Source organism: Balearica regulorum, chromosome 4 (assembly GCF_011004875.1).
Source record: "Balearica regulorum gibbericeps isolate bBalReg1 chromosome 4, bBalReg1.pri, whole genome shotgun sequence".
In the NCBI taxonomy this organism is placed as follows: Eukaryota; Metazoa; Chordata; class Aves; order Gruiformes; family Gruidae; genus Balearica; species Balearica regulorum.
Window position 1 is genome coordinate 57067729 of NC_046187.1, and position 23086 is coordinate 57090814.

Here is a 23086-nt window from a genome sequence, read left to right on the forward strand (position 1 = left end):
ACTACAGCAAAATAGCCTATCATTTGCCAGTGCTCTGCAGTGTTCTGACTATACATATACATATACGTGTGTGTGTAGTCATACAAATGTTTTTGAACATCTGATTAAAGAAAGATGCAGCAAAACCATTTAAAATGGAGTAGGAAGAAGGAAAGCTTGGATTTATGATTCTATGATTTCCAGATGTGCTCTATGAATTCAATAATAAATATATTCTAGAAAACATATGTGAAGCAGCACTGCTGAAGATCACATACAAGAAGACTGGAGTATCTGGAAGTAAACACCAGATGTCCCTTAAGGAAAAGACAAGCAGAAACAAGTAATTTTCTATATGACAGCATAAGCTGCATGGGGTCCTGATGTTTTATACTGAAACAGAGAGACTAGACAAGTAAATGCTTTTACCTGTCTGAAGAAAATATTACCTTTGTCTATCTTATTTCATGTCTTACAAAATGCAGCAGTATGTCCAACTGTACAGGACATACTAGGTTATGCACCACAGTGATTTAAGGCATTGCTGGATAACTTTTTGCCTTTTGCAAAATCTGTTCCAATGCAGATTCTGGAGAGTAGCGTACTACTTTGTCTAATCCCAATCTCCTGCACATTTTAATTGGCTCAATGAAAATATTAGCATGTATAGATTCTGGAGTAATTTATTTACTCTACAAATTGCTAGGACTCATTTCAATAACTATTAATTGTGCTTTTAAATTAATGTAATAAGACACTCCATGTCACCTTCCTTTCCATTGCTCCTGCTCACAACTTTTTAAATGAGAAAAGAGTTCTATTATTACCATTGACATAATTTTTCTTAAGGATTTGATAACAAAATGTTATTGTCCTGTAATTATATAAAAAAATAACTGACATTAAGCAAAAATTTCTTTTTGATGGTTCATGAAAGTGTTATGGATTTTCAGATTAATTTTCCATTCTTTTTCTGTATCTAAACATGTTTAATTTTCTTTTTTTTACATTCTGTAATTTGGTTCTCATAGTTTTGCAGACAAGCTTGTATCTCCAAGAAAAGGAGGCACACAGTTGCTGTACTGATATTTACAGACTTACAAGAGGCAGCATTTTCAGGGCTGTGGTTACATGGACTAGAATGATAAGAAAATATTTCAGGTCAGCTAGGAGTGGTTTTGCTGAACTAAGCTATATGGCATGTATGTTTGACTACAATAACAAAAACAGATGAGATCAGAAGACCACAACTGAAGCAAGTCAGCACTGTTAGATACACATACATGCACAAACACGGCAGAAGAGCACGTTGCTTTGGAAATGAAAACGATTATTTGTAATTTCAAAAGGCACAGAAATAAAAGAGGTTATGGAAGATAAGCCTACATTTTAGAGATAAAGGCATGCTGGTTTTGTTACAGTGGGTGCGGTAATGCTACTGAGCTGATAGTGTAAACTTGGGAACACCTCAGACACCTCCATTTACTCATCTGTAACAGCAGAGACAGAAAAGCTATGCAAAGAGTCTTGTTAACTGCTTGCTTTTTCAAGAAAGCATTTTTTTTTCCCTGTGCTGTTGCTTTTATTTTTCTTGCCTACATGATTTCTTTTCTTTCTATTGGCTGGCAATTTCAGCAGAATACTGTTGATCATCTTGCTAGGTGACATCTTTCATTTGAAAAGGAAGGTTTTGCAAGCAGTACCTAAAAATGTGGCCTGCCTTTGAGATCACCTGATCTGCCCAAGGCCAGATTACAGCGCTCACAAACGCTTCTGTCAGATACACCCCACTTCACTTCAGGCTTTCTTATCTTCCACCTCACAGCTTTGTAGCTTTGGATTCCCTGCAGAGCTGAAAGAGGCCAACTGATACCTCTGGAGGGCAGTTCAGCATGACTGAAATCTAAACCATTCTCTGTAGGAATCACTGTCCCTTGTCAATTTAGTAGTCCCAGGCAACTGGACTCCCTGCTTCAGTGGTACAGATATGGAGGGCGAGTTTGAGATTTTGTCCCTGGCTACCACACAGTCTTGTTGCCTGCATTACATCATGGGGACATTTCTGATGAACAACCGATCAAAATTCAGTCTAGTAAGGTGAATGAAGCTTCATCTAGTTCAAGCTAAAGATGAAGATTGAGGCCTTAAATTAGCATCTGACATTGACTGAGAAAATGAGGAACCCAAAGATGGCTCAGGTGGGAATCACCCCACTATATGAAGTATAGGTATGTGGAAAAGCCAGCTGCGCTACGGTTTTGTATACTGAAAAAGCGGGACCCCATTGTGCTTACCTTGAGGCTATCGTATTGGCACTCCATTCACTTCAAGGCTTTAGAAAAATTCTCTTCCTTGTAGTTAAAAACACAGGCTAAATTCTGATATTACCTATGCTATCCAGTCTGTAAATCAGGAATAACTCCAATTAATCTAGTAAATGAGACTAGTTTCAGCAGGCATAAAGGCTGCTACAACAGATTATTGGTTCTCAACTTCTTCTAGATCATAAGCCCATGTTAAAAGATGTAAAGAAAGAAAATGGGACTGCCATCCCCAAAAGCACATCCACAATTACCCCACCTGATGCTTGCATTCAGTAGTCTTAAAAAGGAGGAACTGTGAAAAAGGGGTTTGCTGCTACAGCAGCTGTAACGTGTTATTTACAAAACAGTTGTGACCACCTTTTGATTTAGGGCATAAAACAGTTTTCCCTTAATCAGCTGAATTTATGCAGTGAAAATAAAAAGGTCTTCTGAAGAGATTAACTGTCCTTTTTATGATTACATAAATTATAAGCATAACATCCAGCTTTCGGTGGGTTTTTTTATGTCATTCTTTATTTCACAACAGGGAAATAATATCTGTAGAGAAATGAAAAGTTATCACATCATTTCAATACTTTAGTTTCCTATTATCTGAAGCATTTGCATCTCCGTTCCATGCAGACTTCAAATTAAGCTATATAATGCAGATTATTACACATAGATATATGTAATAATATCCAAGCTCATGAGACAGTGGCATCACAAGTGACATTTCATTCTGTCATACTGAGTGACAAGAAAAGGTTTTTCAGCATACCAGGGAGAACTATGAGTGTCTGATATATCCGTGTGCATTCTACTAGGTGAAGAACTAGATAAGGAAGATACATGAGCACAAAATAATCAAGACAGCAGAATATTAATTACAACCAATGCATGAGAGATGCATTAAGCAGCCTTACAGTATGAATTTCAGAGACCACATAAATTAAATAGCTGGGTTTTATTTTTTATTTATTACTTTTATTGTATAAGAGGTATTGACAGATGTTAGTCTTACCAATGGCACTAGAGGTAAAAAACCCCATACTTACATGGAGAGAAGTATATGCATACAGCATGATAGAGAATGGACTTTGCTTGGAAATGCAGATTGTTGAGCACTATAACTTAAGCACCTTATGAATGCCATAATTAATCCATACAAAACAATAGCGCATATGAAAAGCAAGGCTTGTAGGAGAAGGTAGTAACTTTCACTAAGGTAGCAGAGCGCTTAGTTGGAAAAAAAACAAACAGGCAAGCTTTCAAGCATGCAAGTTGTTTTTAAAAGTGGAAGTCACAAGCTTCAAGTACAGATTGATGATATACTTTGCCTCACTTAAGCCCTTTGGATAAAAGGTTTGCTGTTACAGCTAAACTGACCCAATAGCTTCTTGCTGCCAATATGGGAGGTTCTGCTCCTTCCATGTTCCATATTTGTCCCTACTTCTTGCCCTCGCACTTATCTCAGTGAGTTGGTTCAAGGTACTAAAGAGGCAGAAACCAGATTTTTCTTTCCTCTAGATTTATTCTTATGTCAGTTTAACTTCCTGAACTGGATTACTGGAAGCTCAGAGGAGCATGAGTGCTGGCACAGGGAGGAGGAAGAAACATGCAAGGAAAAGAGAACTGGAGGATTGCACATTCCAGTGGCTGCTAGCCATTAGATTGGCTTAGCTGCAATGGTAAGCCGGTATTAGAGCAGAGTTTTATCAATACTGTTACTAAAACAGTGGATGGTGCAATGACTGATTTACTCAAAAAAATCCCACCAAACCAAACCAAAAACAACTTTAAAAGAAAGAAGGTAAAATGGTGACATTAAGTACAAGAAGATATGTCTCCAGATCACAGTGAGCCTATTTCTCCCGTCTCATCCTCCCAGCAACTATTTCAGTGAAACTACTCTACTGTGGTTCCACAAGGAGGGAAACCAAACTTCCTGCAGAAAAATCTTCACCTCATTAATGAGGCAGATTCAATAACTTTCTTAGTGTGACACCTAGTGTCAGACAGTAAGCATCGTTCAGGCAGTGACTGCTACTAATCCAAAAAGCATTACAGATTCTCTTGTGTAGAGGAGTATCACATCTGCCTTGTGGCAGGGACCTTGATCCAAATAATGTCAAAATAAGTTCAAAGACAACAGACATTTTCTTTAGAATACAAAACCATCGCCAAAACAATCACTGGCTATATGTTCACGGTTAGTTAAACAGAGATAAGACACAAATTACTGTTAGAAACTAAAATCAGCTATGCTCAACAAATTATAGCATGCAGAAAAAATGTTAATCTGTTTGGGAGCTCTAAATCAGGGTCTGAAGGATAATGAAACTGAGGTGCTTGGAACAACCATTTCAGCCAGTCTTAGAGAGAAAGAAATGTAAGAAAGAATTTTTTTACAGTAAGAACGATCATTCACTGGAACAACCTCTCAAGAGAAATGGTGGAGTCCCCATTGCTGGAGGTTTTCAAGATGTGACTGAACAAGACGCTAGATAATGTCATCTAGGCATCCTTTCCCACAAAAGTCTGGACTAGATATTCTTTCGAGGTCCCTTCCAACCTGGGCTGTTCTATACTATTTGTTAAAAGCTGAATGTATTTGGTTAGGCCTTTAAGATGTTATCTAGCCCACCTCAAACTGTTTTTGCTACTTTTATAGAGCACAATTCTGAAGAAAAATATAAGGAATAGTAAATATTTGTCACACTTAACCAGACAAGCAGCTGTGTTGTACGAAGATAATGACAAAGCAACAGAAAAATCACATACCAAAGGTGTTGCTGATAAGTCTAATTCCAAGAAAGTAGCTTTACTTATACCATTTGCTACACTGAAGGAATAAGCAATGCTAAAATGGACTGGATTATGGCAAATGTATTTTTTGATGTAGAACACGAGATGAAGTGTTGGTTGAACTGCTCAGATATTAAATGGAGTAACTTGAAGGGGAATAATAAATATTTAATAAAAAGAAGAAAGCTTACAGAAATTCCCAATAGCTTTAATTTTTTTTCTCTCTCTGACTTTTGCTAGAAATTATCATACTGAAGCAGATATATGGTATACGCTGTCCCACATCCTCTCTATGACAGTGACAGGCAGTAAATACTTTGTAGGATCAAGCATGAATTTCCATAACAAACAACTAGGAAATAAGCCCTCTATATCAGGAATATAAACTATTACCTGCTGCATTGATTTCCTGGAATAAATCTAAGATTATCTATGTGGATTATCTCTGTCATCATTTGGGTTCAGTGAACTGTATTATAATGTTTTATTTAGCATCCCAAGTTACAATGTCACAGAAAATAAATTTCAATGTTGTCCTAAAGATCTAGGATCCAATATCAGACTCAGGATACCATACAAGGAAAAAAAACCCCAGAAGTGAAGTATCTGACTATGGGATGGAAGAATGTACATTTGATTTCTGTTTAAGTCAAAGTCTATTTTATTTAATAGATTCATAGAGAAAAGTTAGCTTCAAAATTCTTAGACAATAATATGGGAACTCAACTCTATCCTGATCCCAGGGTCAGGACGTCTGTTGAAACTGTAGATTTCAGGAAATGCGAAGAGAAAACAGGGGAAGTGCTTTACATACATCTGGTTTTAGGCTCTTTCCCAGTTGTTCTTGGTCACTGCCAGAAACTAGACAGTAGATGGGCCTTCACAGTGACATAGTACAACCATTCTCATGTAAAATTAAAATTAAAGTTTTCTTTTTCCTTTTCTGCATGTGGATGCTCCTTGATCTGTTCCAAATGTGCTCATTTTTAAATAACAATAATTCTAAAAATATAGAGACATGATGAGCATACACCTATTCAAAATAGACAACATCACACAAACTTATCAAATCAGGCTGCCAAACTCATTTGCATATTTACACTCTGTGAAGACAGTCATGAAGTTCAACAAGGGCAAGTGTAGGATCTTACACCTGGGAAAACACAATCCAGGAGTGTAGCACAGGCTGGGATCCACCTGGCTGGAGAGCAGCTCTGTGGAAAGGGACCTGGGGGTCCTGGTGGACAAGCAACTCAATATAAGTGAACAGTGTGCTGCAGTGGCAAAGAAAACCAACAGGTTGCTGGGTTGCATCAACAAGGGCATCACCAGCAAAGATAAAGAAGATATTATCCCACTCTACTCAGCACTTGTCAGGCCACACCTGGAATACTGTGTTCAGTTTTCATTGCCACTATACAAAAAAGATGTGGACAGGCTGGAGAGGGTCCAGAGAAGGGCCACCAGGATGATCAAGGGGACTGGGAAGCCTGCCATATGAGGAAAGGCTGAGAGAATGGGGTTTGTTCAGCCTTGAGAAAAGAAGGCTTAGGGGAGACCTTATCACCATGTTCCAGTACTTAAAGGGTGGCTACAAAGAAGATGGAGACTCCCTTTTTACAAGGAGTCACATGCAAAAGATGAGGGGTAATGGGTACAAGTTACTCCTGGGGAGATTCCAACCGGACAAAAGAGGAAAATTTTTTGCAATGAGAACAATTAGCCATTGGAATATCTCGCCAGGGAAGTGGTGGTGCTGGGCCATCTTATCTAGATGGTGCTTTTATCTAGATTAAGCTTGTGCCAAGAAAGGTTGGACCACGTGATCCTTAAGGTCCCTTCCAATCTGGTATTCTATGATGCTGGTACAGTCAGATGGTATGTTAAGAAGCCAGTATTGATTAAGCATGAATTTTAATGTATATGAACCAAGATGTTATATGGTCTATATAAAAATGACATCACATCATTAAAAAGTCCATGGAAATCCACAGAGATACAATGCTGGCAGCAGGTTTTATAGACAAAAGCAACAAACAGCTGTAAAAAAGGTATGTCTTATATACTAAGAAGTGATACAACACACATTCTTGTTTGTCTCCCAAACTTTTTGTAACAGCATTCGTAATTTTCAGGCAAGCTTATGTTAGTTGGGCAAGAAAATATCTATGGCCATACTGCCCCACAGAAAATGTATACACTTTGTGACACTAAACTGATTGCTTAGTGAGGCCAAGACTTCTAAGCAACAGGAGACTGTGAGTGAGATTGCCACTGCAAGTCTGCAAGAACAAGAACTGTTTGGTAAAAATAATCTTGTTACACAAACAACATTAGAATGTACATTCAAGAGAATACTATTTATTGCAAAAGCTAAACAGAATGTAAATATGACTAACTCAAAGGCAAAAACTGAATGACGTGAAGGAGCTCTGTTCCAAGAAACCATCGCTGCAACTATAAAAATGAACTGAAGAATTCATTGGCATTACAATTCCAACTGATCAACAGCAAAATTACTTTTATGCACATAAATTTTCTTCTTTAGTTATTCACGCTAAGCTGAATTCTTTTCAGAATGCTGTTGTTATGATGGTCTGAGAATGTAAGAGAGGCAAGGCTCATGGAAATCTGTGAAAGCAGTACCCTTTATTAGACCTACTAATAGTGTTGGGAAAAAATTGGCAAAATTTTTGACACAGAGGCCCTTCCTCAAGTCTGAAAGAGAAGTGCTAAACTTTAAGGTTAAATACAAGTTGAGAACACTTACACAGTTCCACAGCTAGTTAAGCTGCCCTTGTCCCCATCGGTATGTTATGTGTGTTCCAATCATTTCCCATTCAGTAATGTTTGGGTGATCAAATGGTGAGCCAGGATTAGGGAATCTACAAACCGATCCAGCTGAAGATTCAGCTCTTACTTAATTTGTACTTTTCAAAATTGGTCCCATAAACCAGCTCCCCGCATTGCTACATGAAGGCTACTGTAGCATAAAAGAAGGAAGAAATACATTGCTGGGGCAGGGCAGGCCTGCTCCTTTCAGCAGCAACCTTCACTTATGTCAATTTAAAGACATCTTAGAAACCCATTCTGAGTTTAATTAGATATGTTAATTGGTTGGACTGTCTGAAAGAAAAGGTAGTTATGAACCCTTGAGTGTGGGTGTTACTGAAAAAAAAAGAGAAGATAGGGAAAGTTCCCTCCTTCTCTGAGAAACAACAATTTATTGCCCATGGAACAGAGGAGGGTAAGGAAGAGAATTATTTAGCCTTATATAGGATCATAAAACCAGTATCTCTGTTGAATCCATTATTTTTAGTAACTAGCAGTTAATTTTAATTCCTAGGTTCATTTTTTGAAGGTGTTTTATGGATCCTTTATGAAAACTGATTAGTTAACAGCTTAGTAGTGGTTTTGTGAGAAATTATTTCCCACTGGTAACTAGGTATTTGCATGATTCACGTTTTGTCAGTGAGCATTTTCAATGTGTAATGATTAAGCTTACCTAAAGTCTTCACAAGGACATGATGTATTGACATATTATCAGAAATGAGAGTATAGGGAGAGGGAGTATAGGGTCCACGTTTCAATATGTTGTTCTACTCTCTGAAGTCTGGTGTGATAGCTTAACAATTTCACTAGGTGTCAATGAAAGCTGGAATGATTTACGAGAAGTGAATTCATATTGTAAAGATAGAAGTAATGGTGTATAAACCACAAACATGCATGCGCATGAATCTGGGCTGGAGTGCTTTGACTTCAAAAACCTTAAGTCTTTGGCTGATAGTAACTGTATCAGATTATGTATCCTTTCTGTGAAGAAGCCACAATGATTCCCTAACTTTACAAACAAGCCTAGTACCTTGTCTATAATCCAACTCGAAGAAACATTTATATGCTTTGACAGTTTATGAAGGTCCTTCCTCCTATTAAAAAAAAAATCATGATTGCCAAGCGTATCAGGACAAAACTGTCTATAAATTTTTAAGAGACAACATTAATGTGTCTAATGACACATTATGATTTATTTCCATGTACATTACTGATTGAACACTTACCCACTGTGGCAGAAGCTGATGACAGGAGAGACTTTCCCCAGGTACCCCAAGCTCCCCATCTACTTGCTTTAGATGAGGAGTCTGTGGCCTGTAAGAACAAAAATATTACTCCACTGTCTAAAACTCATGTTTTCCAAAGGCAGGAGGAAACACAAAGAACCTGTCAGGCAACACTGTACCAGCAAAAGTGGTTGTGCCATTCAAGGATACAAAATCTGGAAACAGGTGTCATTCTTATGGCACTGCAGGGTTCTTACTGTTCTCACCTCACCCTTTCTTCCCCCAGGAGGAAACCAAGGTCATCAACCTCACTCTGATGTCTGTGAAACTGATCATTTGGCTGTTTGAATACAAAGTCAGATAGGCTAATTCCAACAGCCTTCTGTAGTGGGTTAATCTAACCTTGCAGGCTTTGACTGAAAGGCCCCATAATTGGTTCTGCAGGCTCTACTGCAGAGCGTAACTTCTAGCAGAAGAATTGTAACATCTGGTTGGGAAGGTGCTAATAGTGGTGCACACATCTGTGTGGTGAATACATAACTACAACTTCAATGTGAAACAAGAACATCCATATGGAGAATTAGTTAAGAATTTGGTGTCATGCTAAACTAAAGATTATGTGACATATAGTATCCCTGGGCAGACATGCCCTTCTCTAGCTTTATTACAATGACTGATTTATATTGCCTTTATGTTCACAGTTTGGTCACTAAGGCGAGATTTTTAAAGGTCTTTTCATTCCTAAAACTGCAACAGATTCTTAATGGGATCCTAAATGCTTACAGCCTGTGCCAGATTGGGTATTATGTGGAGTTAAAGCTTCTGTGCACAAGAAAGCAGAATGGGAAGCTTATTTCAGATCACCTGAAAGCGCCTGAAACTCCAGAGACATCTTTACGGATGTCCTAATATTTCTTCAGGCACCCAATCCTATAAAGCCATACAAGTTTATTAGGGCTATTATTAGGGAGAGGCAGGAATCTGTCTCCCTCCTGAGTTCTACTGGGAGCCTTCTCTGGCTGGGAGCCAGTTGGAGGCTTCTCTGCCTGAGTTTCTTCAGAGAGAGTAGATGTGCACAGGGAACTCCTAACAACTGAATTCAATAAAAACACAGTCAGAGGAGGTGCCCACCTTTTACATTAATGTGTGGTATTAAGCGATTAACAGTATAACATATTTAAATCATACTAAGAAACTGTTGTCTCAAGAAAGTCTCCAGTAACATATCATCCCTGCACAATCAACTCAAAACCAAAAGCTGAAGTATCCCAAGACAGCTCTGCATTGTGCGGTGTATAGATCCCCTGTCACCTCTTCAAGGTAGGTCTCTCTCACTGGCGAAGAGACTAAAACAATGTGTTTTAACCTCTTCCAATTTGTTGATGTCTGAAAATTTTTCAGTGGAGATGAGAACCCCAGCTATGTCACATGTATTGGATTTGGATGCTGTGTAGACTGTAAAAAACCTTGTTTTTCTTAGTTTTCTTTTATTAACTTCTTGCAATTATTCACAGGACCCCCAAAGGTCTGTGGATCACAAATTAAAAACTACTAGCCATTTCACCAAGCCTTGTGAAACATACACTGTTTTTGTAAAGTCAATGACTTGAAAATTAGCAAGTACAAGTTTCAGTGCTGCATATCCAACTTAAGTTCTGTCCCTTCTAGGTTCATTCCGTGAACTAAATGAATCAGATTTGTACAGAAAGCCACACAACAAAATCACAGGAGTATTATATCTATACAAAATGGACTAGATTCTTAATAAGATTTAGGCTCTGGTATAGTTTCACTGCAACCAGGCTAGAAAGACTAAATTAGTATCATATTGGCAAAGAGAAATTCAACTGTTCCTAGCGTCTAAAAGCTTGGTGTTGCAATTTAACTTATTTTAATAAGTTAATTTATTCCCATTGCAGGTTTTCTGTATATAACTCCCGAGGCTTTTGTGAAAAACAGTATGTACATTGTACAAAATTCTGTCCTTACCAAGCAGGGAGGGGAGGGCTTTTCCGTAAAAGAACATATTACTTACTGGACTGCTTCGTTCATGCAGTGTTTCTTCAGATTCAGGTTCTGCATCAAGGCTTACAGTCTCATTGCACTCAGTGGGCACATCTTCAGTTGCCTCTCCACTGGAAGGCAGACTTTCAATTATTTTTTCAGTCAAAGGGTTTTCATTAATAAATTTGTCTCCTTCCTGTCCATTCCTGGCAATCTGAGTGACCCGTCCATGTTCATCTTGAGGAGACTCACGCAAGATCTCAGCTTCCACGAGGCGTGGTACTGACTCGTGAGGCAATACCTCATTGCTGGGCATTTCCATTACTTCAGGTTTCTCTTCAGATAGGATGCCATCACATATGTCTTCAGACATTTTCAATTCTGAATAAAGAAAATAAATCAAGTTTTTTAGGTTCCATGAACATTCGAATGTCTATAAAATATGCAGCGTTTACCATAAGCTATCGTTGAAAACCAACATAGCCTTGATGTAAGGCCTCCTGAAGCATGGAGCCCTGTATCAAACACAAGAGTTTCCACATGTTTAATTCCTATGTTCCCTATCAAACATGTATGAAAGATCACTGGCGAACAGGATAATCTGAGCTGCAATAGCCAAGAAGCTCTTGCTCTCCTCATCACTTCCACACACACAGGTTGCTGTAGACTGCTGACTGATGGAAAGGGGGATGACAAGCACAGTGTGACTAAAACTGTGGTGATATTTATGTGTTGGAGATGGGACATAATTTGAGAACATGACAGGCCATGGTCCCTGCAGCCATTTAACAGACAGGAAGCATTCATTGCTCACACCGTTTCTGCATCGCTTGTCTCAAAAGCTTACTGTTTGGGGAGTGTAACACTTCTCACCTGTTCCAAAAAGTCCAGACATCAGTTTTGGAATTAAGCTGTGTGATTAAACTTCAGCTCTGAAGCCAAGGTAAGTTTGCATGAGGTATAGTTATTGATTTTTAATTTTTTTGGGGTATGTTACGAATGCATTTTCCCTTATTTACTCCTTATCTTCCAACACAACTTTCTTTTTCTAAGTATTTTGCACCACTGCACAGTCATTAGGCTGAGGATCCAGGAAGAGAAAGAAATGGCCATTGAGCAAGCTCTGGGGCTGATTAAGGAGCAGCACTGGCAGAGTCCAAAAGGACTACCGTACAGTGCTGGCAACCACACTATGCCTGGCACACTATTCAGAAGACAACCCTTGACAGAGAGTTGTAACTGCAAGCTCCTGATTATATGAAGAGTTGCACAGCATAATACAAACTCAGAGAGTCCTCTCTGTAGATGCTGTCTTTTCATTGACTCCCATATTAATTAAATATGGTTCAAAGCTTTGTACCTGTTAGGTTCTAGAAGAGACTGAAGAACAGCAAAAAAGAAGCCAAAAAGCAAAATGTAACTGGGATTTAGAAGAAGCCTGTCTAAGAAACATGTATTTAAATTAGTATATTTTATGAAATTCCACAGAATCATGTACATTTGTGGCTTTAGCAGCCTGTTTATCTCACTTGAATATAGATCAGCTGTTTGAACAGTTCTTGGATGAACAAGAAAAATAAATAGATAAGCGCTTTGTGCCACTTACATTATTTTAGCTTACACTATAACTTAATTATCTTCAGAAAACATGCATTTACCCATCAGAATCTTTACATCTGCCACAAGTATTTGCAGTTTTCCATTACAAATATAGCAAATACTATAAAATGCTTTAATGTAGGTAAATATTGCCATTGTTTAAACAGTACTTACTGTGTGATGGGCAACATCACCTAAAGACAATTTTTGTATTTGTAAAGCAAATTCCAAATATGAGATACAAGGATGCTCTACTAAAACCTGTAAAATCTGTACATACATGCATCATAATTTTGCACGGGGATTAGATTCGAATAAGAAAATGCCCAACACTGGTACAAGTTGCAAAGGATCACACATAGATGTGCACATGAAGTATCACAGGACTGGGTCATCATTGGGGCCCACTTGGGCCAAGGTCCCTGCTGTTGTCTGCTAAACCTTCCTCATGGGAGCCAAGCACATAACAGCAAATTACCACATCTGTCAGAAACCACGAGCCACGCTTGACCCTGGGGTAAGGCGTCATTCAACCTGTCATCCGTGAGACTACACTGATCTAAATCAACTCGGACAACTCCGCCCAAAGGGAATTACTCTCTGCAGATGGCTGGAGGGAGATGCCAAGGCCAGCTCCGGACCGGGCGGCAGGCGAGCAGCCGCCCTGAGGCGGGCAGCGGACGACGGACGGCGGGACCGGCTGCCCCTCAGGGTCCGGCGGTGGCGGCAGCTCCCGTCGCGGCTCGGTGGCACCTGCCGACCCGCCGCCGGAGAAGTTTAATCCCGCCTCGAAAGCAAAGCCCAGCCGCCGATGGGTGCCTTCAGACACAGATCCACGCCTCCCTGAGGGATAACTCTTTTTGACGGGCGGGCCCACGCTCCCCTTTCGCTCGACGCCTGCTGTCTCTTCTCCCGCCGCGGGACGCTGCGGGTCGTGGGCAGCAGACGCGACGTCCCCAGGGGCGCCCGGCGCTGGCACCGCCAGCTCCCGCTGCCACCTGCCCCCGCGCCCAGGGCAAAGTAGGAGCAGCCGGAGCGCCGCTCCCTCAAACCCGCAGCGGCCACAGCTTCCCCCCCCCCTCTTTTTTTTTTTTTTTTCCCTTTTCGAAATATCCTCTGGGGTAGAGTTATTAGTGAGAAGCCCGCAGCCAGTTTCAAAAGCGGGAGAAAAAGAAGAAATCGCTGTTCTCCTTACCGCTCAGCAGTTCCCTTGCCGGCGCGCCCCCTGCTCCTTCCCCTTCCCCGCCCCGCCACGTCGGCAGCAGCGGGGGGAGGAGGCAGAGCAGGCTGGGCAGCGGCGGGCCGGCCGAGCTGCAGGGAGGAGGGAGGGTCTGCTGCTCTTCCTTCGCTCTCCCTCCGTCTCTCTGAGTTGACCGCCTGTTGCGAAGGGGTTGCTCCGCGCCGCTGCCGAGCCGCCCCTGGGCTGCAGGCTGCGGGCTGGGACGGCAGCGCTGACCCGCCACGGAGAGCCGACCCGGCCGCCATTATCACCCCTCACGGCCCTCAGCTCTGCGGTCCCGCTCGGCGGAGGGAGCGGCGGGGCGCAGGCTGACAGCCGCCTATGGGACACGGTAGTCTCCCGCGGCGGGAGGCCGGCCCCGCGCTGGAGACCCCGCCGGCAGCGCCGGCCGAAGCGGACGGGAGCGGGTGGAGCAGGGCCTCCTGAGGAGCGGCCTGCCGCCCCCTGCGTCCTCGCTGAGGAGGCAGAAGGGCTAAATTTGACAACGCTGATGTGATAACGTTCATACTGAGGCGTTTTAAGTGTAAATGAGTCTAGTTACTGAGCTGGCGTCAAATTATTATTTTTTTGTTTTGTGGAAAGTTTAATCCTTCCTCAGAGCGAGCCGCAGATAACCACCTACTACTGGAGTGTGTGGCTACGGAATTAAACTCAGATTTAGCTCTCCAGATGCCCCTTTGCCCCTTCGTTCTGTGTTTACAGGAAATGCCGCTAAAAGAAACTGGGAGGTGCTTACACATTTCCAGTAAGGTAGTGTCGGCACTGGGCGCCCGCAGCCACGCGAGAAATACTTGGTTGAACAAGGGGGTTGCAGGCTTTTGCCCAACAACCTGTGGTTCTTGTTTCCATCTAATTCCTCATACCGTTTCCTCTTTTTGCCACTTCTTTTTAAGGCAAAGCATGCCCTTTCACTGTGATAAAAGGCAGTTCCACGATTCATCATAGCATCCTTTCTGTCACTAGTCTGCTGCAGAAAGAAATACTGTTGCCGCAGGAAGCAAAATAATACATATTGTGAATCACTGAGGAGAGCCACTATAGGAGGTTGCAAAATATATCTCCTGTTCTCAGAAGCATGCTTCACAAATACGGATCACGCTATCAGGCAAAAGTCCCTGAAGTTTTCCATTAAGGTAGGTGGTAGCAGAACAAATGTTTGTATCACTAAATAAGTTTATTTTGAAGGCATTTCAATGAGAATTTAAGTATCGGGGCATGCTGGTAGTTCTGGCATCTTTTAGGTTAACTTACTAACATTTAGATGTATTTATTGAAAAAGAAATCTAGAGTGGCCCTAAGGATTTCCCTCTACTTTTCAGTAGAGCTTGTGGAAGAGTAAGGGCAGTGTCTTAGGAATCATGATAGATGAAGCTCAATAGCTAGAGATTGTTTTTCCCCATGTTTGACAGTGAAGTGGATCTTACACTGTCAGTTTTGCAGATTGTGTGTGAGGCCATGCATGTTTTAGAACTACAAGACAGTATTAATCACTGTTGTAATATAAAGTTATTACTTCAGGATGAACTTAATAAGTGCGTAAATGTGTGTGTCTGTTTATTGGGATAGAAGGATGTATTAATTTCCTAAGTTCCTAAATTGCTTTCTGGAATTTTGCACTTGCATTTTCTAATTTTCTTGCACTTTTCAGTAATTAATTTCACTTGTATTTTCTCATTATGGTAATATTGCAAATGGTATTGGAATAAATGAGCAATAGAGATTGAACACTTCTACTCATCTCAGATTTTGCTGAAGTTTGTTATTACTCTAAGTTGAGTGTCATCATCTTACTGATGGGTTTCAGAAAAGATACTTGCCTTTTAACAGATAAATAAAAAGAAAAGGTGGAAGGAAGCAACTACATTTGGCTACTTTTAACAAAACACAGAAGTATGCGTAATATTTAAGGAATATATTAATCTTCTTCCAGTGATTGCACTGGTAAATCTGAGGGGTTATGGCATGCAATTAATGGTAATATGCTTATTTTGCTGTTTAACATACCCTTTATCTATCTTTGTTGTATGTAGGCGGAACCAGAGAACTCAAATTACACCAGTGACCAGCTTGTACTGTCACTTAGTTGAAGAGATACTCTCAAATAAGAGTCTCTAATTTATGGCAGTTATTACATGTTAACCAAATGTATGTCTGGTTCTGTATTTATTAGAGTAATAGGTAGTTTATATTCAAATGGTTAAACTGTTACCCAGGAATGAATGTTTGGTAGAAGTAGTCTTACAGTAGGATTTTATCTCATCCTACGGGTGGATAGCAAAATCTTTCCAGCTAAGGGCAGACAATGGGGAGGTTTGTATGTAACAACATGATAAGGTGTCATTTGGAAACCAGCTGTGAATACTCTTGTCTGTATTGACAGAAATGGAGAAAGAAGCATAGAATCATAGAGTACCACTGTAAAGCTTGTTGGCATGACAGCAGAGAATATGAATTGTCCATGTTCTGTTGCTTACTACCTGTCCTGCCTTTCCCTTCTGCTTTTGGATGACCTCTTCTCACTTGAAGCTGAGAAATAAAATATGATGTACAGAATAAGCTTTAAAGTGAAAAAAGTAATATTTTAAGATTATTTCCTTTGCTTCCCGAATCAGTGAAATGTTAAATCATGAATGTGTTATGGTATGCTAACACAGAAAGGTAGGTTGTACTGTGGCAGTTCTGTATTTAGATCTCAGCTAAGATGGAATTTCTGACCAACATTAGGCAGAAATAAAGAGAGACTGCTTTATGTCCTTGCCAGGACAATAACCCAAGTGTCTGGGCATTCAGTACTGAGGTCGCTGCTCTGTTTTAATTTAAAAAAAAAAAAAAGAAAGAAAAAAAAAGACCCCACCCACTGTTTCCATGTCCACTATTTAACCCAATCAGAACACTACTCGAGCAGGAGAGAGAAATTATTTTTCCATTGCCATTAAATGGAAATTAAAATAAGACAAACAGTACTTTTATAAACCAGCCTTGATAAGACCTTGACAAGTAAATTGGTATAGCTAAATGGAAAAAAAAATATCAGAATAATGCATGTAGACTTAGATCATTATTAAGTTCTAAGAGGAAGATGTTTGAATTTCAGTGTAAAACTTGCTCAGAAGTACTTATTTTCATATTAATTTGATGAAGATAGAAAGTTGGTAAAAAGATTAATTTTTTCCTGCTTAGTCTGTTGCAGAGCATGAAAACACATAGTTCAATAATCACTAAATAATGGGGAAATTACAGTAATGTTTACTGTGGAAAATACATATGGAGGAAAGCAAATGCCATTTCATAAGCTGTCAGTAGATGGCACAAACATTTATATAAAAAGTTTGGGCGTTCCTAACTATTGTTACACAGTAGGATAGAGTTACAGGAAGTTTTCTTCTTGTCTTTTCCCGAGTACATTTTCTGCCTTTTTGGAGAGCAGGGATTTCTGGTGAGAAACTTTTAATTTTATTGATTTTATGCGGTTGCTAGTTAGCTAAAACTGTTTTATATTTATGGAAATATTTTTTTCTACAGTTCAGGAATGGGTCTAACGTGATATGTTTCATCCACATGGAAGACATTTTTAACATTTGAGTTTTTTATTGTGCCGATAACTTGTGAAGTGCATGCCATAATACTGAACTATCATAGCTTAATGCATTCTGTAAATTTATTATATGAAAGTTTAATCAGTTTATATCAAGTTTATATTGGAAAAACTCTTAAAACCTCAGTTTTGATCTCTTCTCTCACTCTTTAAACAACAGGACAATTACTTGCTATGATCTTTGTTTGATTATCCTACTGAGTTGCTTCTCTGCTTATATCTTTTTGTCAAGTTTGAAGACTTGAGGATACTTCTGAATTAAAAGGGATAAAGGATAATTTCTCCAGTGTTAGCCCCCAAATCACAGATCATGTGTTATTACAGTTGTTAATTTGGTTGCTTCATAGGATATTCTAAAGAAAGTTTGAAGGTACTCGTAAATAATTTGACTGAATTTCGGGATTTAGGAATGAGAAAGAAAATTTGGCAGATGTGAAAGAATCATATCCTTCTTCCACCTAGTCCCTGGATATTGTTGAAATTTTATCCTGAGAAGAAATAATGATTTGAAGGTAGATTTTTTTTTTTTTTCAGATTTCTCTTGAAGTTACATATTTTGTTTGATTATATACACATTAGTAGTGTTGCCCAGACAATTGGAAGAACAGGATAGAGGAAGCTGATTATCTATTGTTCTCTGCACATGCCCAAATGCCTTTTGAGGCTATGATGCTAAAACTGCATATAATTTTTCCAAATTAAAACCTGGGAAAAGGCGGGAAAAGGCAGGAAAAGTTTTGCCATATTGCCCCACTATTTCTAGAAGATTTCCAAGCCTAGTTTCATGCATTCTTTACAAAAGAAGAACTCGGTGGAATGTTTTGTTGTACTGTTGAGATTTCACAATATAGGTTATGTTAGATCAAGGAGAATGTACAGTTTAGACCCAGTAATGTAATTCTAAGAAAGCTTGTGGAATGGTTAATGGTACAGAGGATGTAATCCTCGAGGTTGTAGCTTTAGTCCAACAAGTGACAGCTATTACTGTCTCATTATAGAGTCTCTAGAAATCATTGTAGAGTCACTAGAAATGTAAACTCACAATTAGCCATTTCAGTATCAAGGGAAAGTTGAAAGCTGGTGCAGTCATGAATAAGCACTATGGAAAGCTTCAGACAACAGCTACGATTTAAAAGTAATGGGAGGAAGAGGGGAAAGAATGTTCCGAGGAAACAAAAAGATTTCAGAAATCTGGAAAACAACTCCAAATCAAGATTTACATGTATAAAAATGGTATCTAAGTTCTTACCAGTTCCTCTTTCAGAAAGGCTGTCTAATGGATTTCTGGTAATATCTAAAAGGAGATTTAAGGCGGTATCACAATGGCTGACTTAGAGGAAGACTGGCTACCCTAAACTCCTACATTCACAAAGGAAAAGTGTCCTCCTTTAGGGAAAATAAAAGCAAAGCCACAGTGATGATTTTTCTCTAAATTGTGTTTAAATAAGCCATTCTTTCACAATAAAGACATTTGAGGTCAATGTCCTTAGATCAGAGCTAGATTTTGTGTACAGAGGTTCTATAACTGGTATGTTTTGGTGTAGCATGCAAATATTTTCAGTGTATGTTTGGTGTCCTTTGTGTACGGCTAACAAATCAGATACGGGGACATCCTGCTTTCAGAGTCTAAATTCGGGAGATGCTCAAGCCCAGACATGAAGCAAATTCTTCTGTGAACTTTTCCATAGTATAAATATAGAACATCCTACCCTCTGCTCCAGTCTCCCCAGTTAAAAGAAGCACTCATGGCCAATCTCAGCTACCTAAAGACATTCAGATTTTGATTCACTCTCTTCACAGAATCATAGAATGTCCTGAGTTGGAAGGGATCCATAAAGATCATCGAGTCCAACTCCTGGCTCCACACAGGACCAGCCGAATCAGAGCATATGACTGAGAGCGTTATCCAGACGCTTCTTGAACTCGGTCAAGCTCGGTGCTGTGACCACTTCCCTGGGCAGCCTGTTCCAGTGCCCAACCACCCTCTCAGTGAAGAACCTTTTCCTAATATCCAACCTAAACCTCCCCCGTCACAGCTTCATTCTGTTGCTGCGGGTTCTATCACTGGTCACCAGAGGCAGGAGATCAGCGCCTGTCCCTTCGCTCCCCCTCATGAGGAAGTTGTAGGCCATGATGAGGTCTCCCCTCAGTCTCCTCTTCTCTAGGCTGAACAAACCAAGGGACTTCAGCCTCTCCTCATACGTCTTCCCCTCTAGACCCTTCACCATCTTTGTTGCCCTCCTTTGGACACTCTCCAATAGTTTTATGTCCTTTTTCTACTGTGGCGCCCAAAACTGCACACAGTACTTGAGGTGAGGTTGTACCAGTGCAGTGTAGAGTGGGACAATCACTTCCCTAGACCGGCTAGCAATGCTGTGCTTGATGCACGCCAGGATACGGTTGGCCTTCCTGGCAGCCTGGGCACACTGTTGACTCATATTCAACTTGCTGTTGACCAAGACCCCCAAGTCCCTTTCAGCATGGCTGGTCTCCAGCATCTCATCGCCCAGTCTGTATGTATAGCCAGGGTTGCCCATTCCCAGGTGCAGAATCCAGCACTTGTCCTTGTTAAACCTCATGCAGTTGGTGATTGCCCAGTTCTCCAATCTGTCCAGGTCTCTCTGCAAGGCCTCTCCACCCTCGACGGAATCAACAGCTCCTCCCAATTTGGTGTCATCTGCAAACTTGCTCACGACACCTTCTAGACCTACATCCAAGTCATTTATGAACACATTAAAGAGAACTGTCCCTAAAATTGAGCCCTGGGGAACCCCACTAGTGGGTGGCCGCCAGCCTGATGTAACCCCGTTTACCATAACTCTTTGGGCCTGACCCATCAGCCAGTTTCTCACCCATCGCACTATGTTTTTGTCAAACTGTATGCTGCTCTTGAACCTCCATCCTATGTTTCAGTCCAGGTTTTATAGCCACAAGTCCATTTAAAAAAAAAGTCTCTGATTCTGGTTCGTATCCATCAAGGGAGAATCTGAGGAGAGGGTGACCATGCTGACCTCAAATATTGTACTGTCTGATCAAAGTATATTATACAGTTGTGGGAAGCCTTCATAATACATTGAATCACAGCAGTAATTCTGTAAGTGAGCAGCGAATTTTAGTCACCTATGAAATTAGACATGTTTTCTAAGAAACTGACTCCTTCTAAATTAAATACAGCATATTTACCAAATAGAAATTTCAGTGGTGTTCTCTTAATAAAGAATGCCTCTCCTGAATGATAATAGATGCCTTCATTGCTTTTTGAGACAAACGGAGAGATGAGAAATTGGAACCTTAAAAAATAAATTCCTATGATGGCTCCTACATCACCACTTAATGATACAATCTGGTTTTTATTTTTGTTTGTTTTCATGCAGGATTAGAACAAAGATGGACAGATAAAAATATTGAGCATCTCCAAGGAACCAGAAACCAGTATAAAAGAAAATATGACATGTCTCAGAATTTTTTTTCTTTACAAGTGTCTGTTTGCATTACCTGTTTGGAACCATGTCAGCCTGTCTGTGGAAAGTGAGCTCTTTACGTCTGTTTCTAACAATTTTCCAGAAGGTGGTTTTGACAAAAAAATCAAGAACCAGCCACTCCTGTATACAAATAGTCATCAGTCCAAAGCTAATTTTGACTGGGTTGTGATACAAAATACTACAGAAAGCCTGTCATTGTCAGAAATCACAAATTACAATGTAAAAAAATTAGTCACTTTATTATCTAATTTCGGACAAGGCTCCAGGTTACAAAATCTGACACTAACAAATATGTCAGTGGACTGGAATGCTCTTATTAATGTTTTTCAGACTGTATGGCACTCATCCATTGAGTATTTCAATATTAACAGTGTAACACAATTGTCAGACATCGAAAGATGTTACTTTAACTATTCAGGTACCTCTATGAAAGCATTGACGATGAAGAAAGTTATAATCACAGATCTGTACTTCACACAAGATGACCTATACAGAATATTTGCAGACATGAATATTGCAGCCTTGACAATAGCTGAATCAGAGATGATACATATGCTGTGTCCTTCATCTGACAGTCCCTTTAGATATTTAAATTTTTTAAAGAACGATTTAACAGATCTTCTTTTTAAAAAATGTGACAAATTAATGAAACTGGAGACATTAATCTTGCAGAAGAACAAATTTGAGAGTCTTCCCAAGGTAAGCTTCATGACCAGCCGTATGAAATCACTGAAATATCTCGACATTAGCAGCAACTTGCTGCGTCATGATGGAGCTGATGTACAGTGCCAATGGGCTGAGTCTCTGACAGAGTTGGACCTGTCCTCAAATCAGTTGACGGATGCCGTGTTTGAGTGCTTGCCAGTCAACATCAAAAAACTCGACCTAGAAAACAATCAGATCACCAGTGTCCCCATGGGGATGGCTGAGCTGAAGTCCTTGACAGAGCTGAATCTGGCATCAAACAGGCTGGTTGACCTGCCGGGGTGCAGTGGCTTTACGTCCCTGGAGTTCCTGAACATGGAGATGAATTCGATCCTCACCCCATCTGCTGACTTCTTCCAGAGCTGCCCAAAGGTCAGGGAGCTACAAGCCGGGCACAACCCGTTCAAGTGTTCCTGTGAACTGCAAGACTTTATCCGTCTGGAGAGGCAGTCTGGGGGGAAGCTGTTTGACTGGCCAGCAGCATACATGTGCGAGTACCCAGAAGACTTGCGAGGAACGCAGCTGAAGGACTTCCACCTGAGTGAACTGGCTTGCAACACGATGCTCTTGCTTGTGACAGCTCTGCTGCTGACGCTGGTGCTGGTGGCTGTCGTGGCCTTTCTGTGCATCTACCTGGATGTGCCGTGGTACATGCGCATGACGTGGCAGTGGACGCAGACGAAGCGTAGAGCTTGGCACAACAACCCTGAAGAGCAGGAGGCCGTTCTGCAGTTTCACGCGTTCATTTCCTACAGCGAGCGCGATTCGTTGTGGGTGAAGAACGAGCTGATCCCGAACCTGGAGAAGGGTGAGGGTTGTGTACAGCTGTGCCAGCACGAGAGAAACTTTATCCCCGGCAAGAGCATTGTGGAGAACATCATTACGTGCATTGAGAAGAGCTACAGGTCGATCTTTGTGTTGTCTCCCAACTTTGTGCAGAGCGAGTGGTGTCACTATGAGCTGTACTTTGCCCATCACAAATTGTTCAGTGAGAATTCCAACAGCTTAATCCTCATTTTACTGGAGCCGATCCCTCCGTATATTATCCCTGCCAGGTATCACAAGCTGAAGGCTCTCATGGCAAAGCGAACCTACCTGGAGTGGCCGAAGGAGAGGAGCAAGCGTGCCCTTTTCTGGGCTAACCTGAGGGCAGCTATTAGCATTAACCTGCCAATTGCAGATGGAAAGAGATGTGAGGAAACAGATTAAGAATATTTCTAATGGAGTTTCTTTTGTTTTTTCTTGGTGAAGCAATAAATACTTTATGATTTCCATTGGTTGCCAATGTATTTAACTTTTTGTTACAAAACCTTGTT

At 40.5% G+C, this 23086-nt stretch overlaps 2 protein-coding genes across 6 annotated transcripts in view; one reads left to right on the top strand and one right to left on the bottom strand.

Annotated features, from left to right (window-relative positions):
• FAM114A1 (family with sequence similarity 114 member A1) overlaps window positions 1–14075 on the bottom strand; it is a 39419-nt gene extending 25344 nt beyond the window's left edge. For both annotated transcript variants that reach the window (XM_075752316.1, XM_075752315.1), the window contains exons 1-3: window positions 13944–14075; window positions 11181–11530; window positions 9146–9233 (exon numbers count right to left, since the gene is read on the bottom strand). In XM_075752316.1, coding sequence (XP_075608431.1) covers window positions 9146–9233; window positions 11181–11522 — 430 coding nt within the window. In that variant the 5' untranslated portion in view covers window positions 11523–11530; window positions 13944–14075. The remainder of the gene's footprint in view (window positions 1–9145; window positions 9234–11180; window positions 11531–13943) is intronic.
• Window positions 14076–14082: 7 nt separating this feature from the next.
• Window positions 14083–23044, top strand: LOC104636452 (toll-like receptor 1). Of its 4 annotated transcripts, none has more exons than XM_075752310.1 (3): window positions 14083–14716; window positions 14882–15121; window positions 20958–23044. In XM_075752310.1, exon 3 carries the CDS (start codon window positions 21030–21032, stop codon window positions 22977–22979), a length of 1950 nt encoding a protein of 649 aa, XP_075608425.1. In that variant the 5' UTR covers window positions 14083–14716; window positions 14882–15121; window positions 20958–21029; the 3' UTR covers window positions 22980–23044. The 4 variants fall into 4 exon arrangements, with proteins under 4 accessions (XP_075608425.1, XP_075608428.1, XP_075608429.1 ...); XM_075752313.1 differs by adding an exon at window positions 17931–18095 and having other exon boundaries at window positions 14224–15121; XM_075752314.1 differs by having other exon boundaries at window positions 14224–15121.
• The last annotated feature ends 42 nt before the right edge of the window (window positions 23045–23086 follow it).

Excerpts from the sequence above, each read along its gene's own strand:
- LOC104636452 (XM_075752310.1), top strand. The coding sequence starts at position 21,030 with ATGACATGTCTCAGAATTTTTTTTCTTTACAAGTGTCTGTTTGCATTA.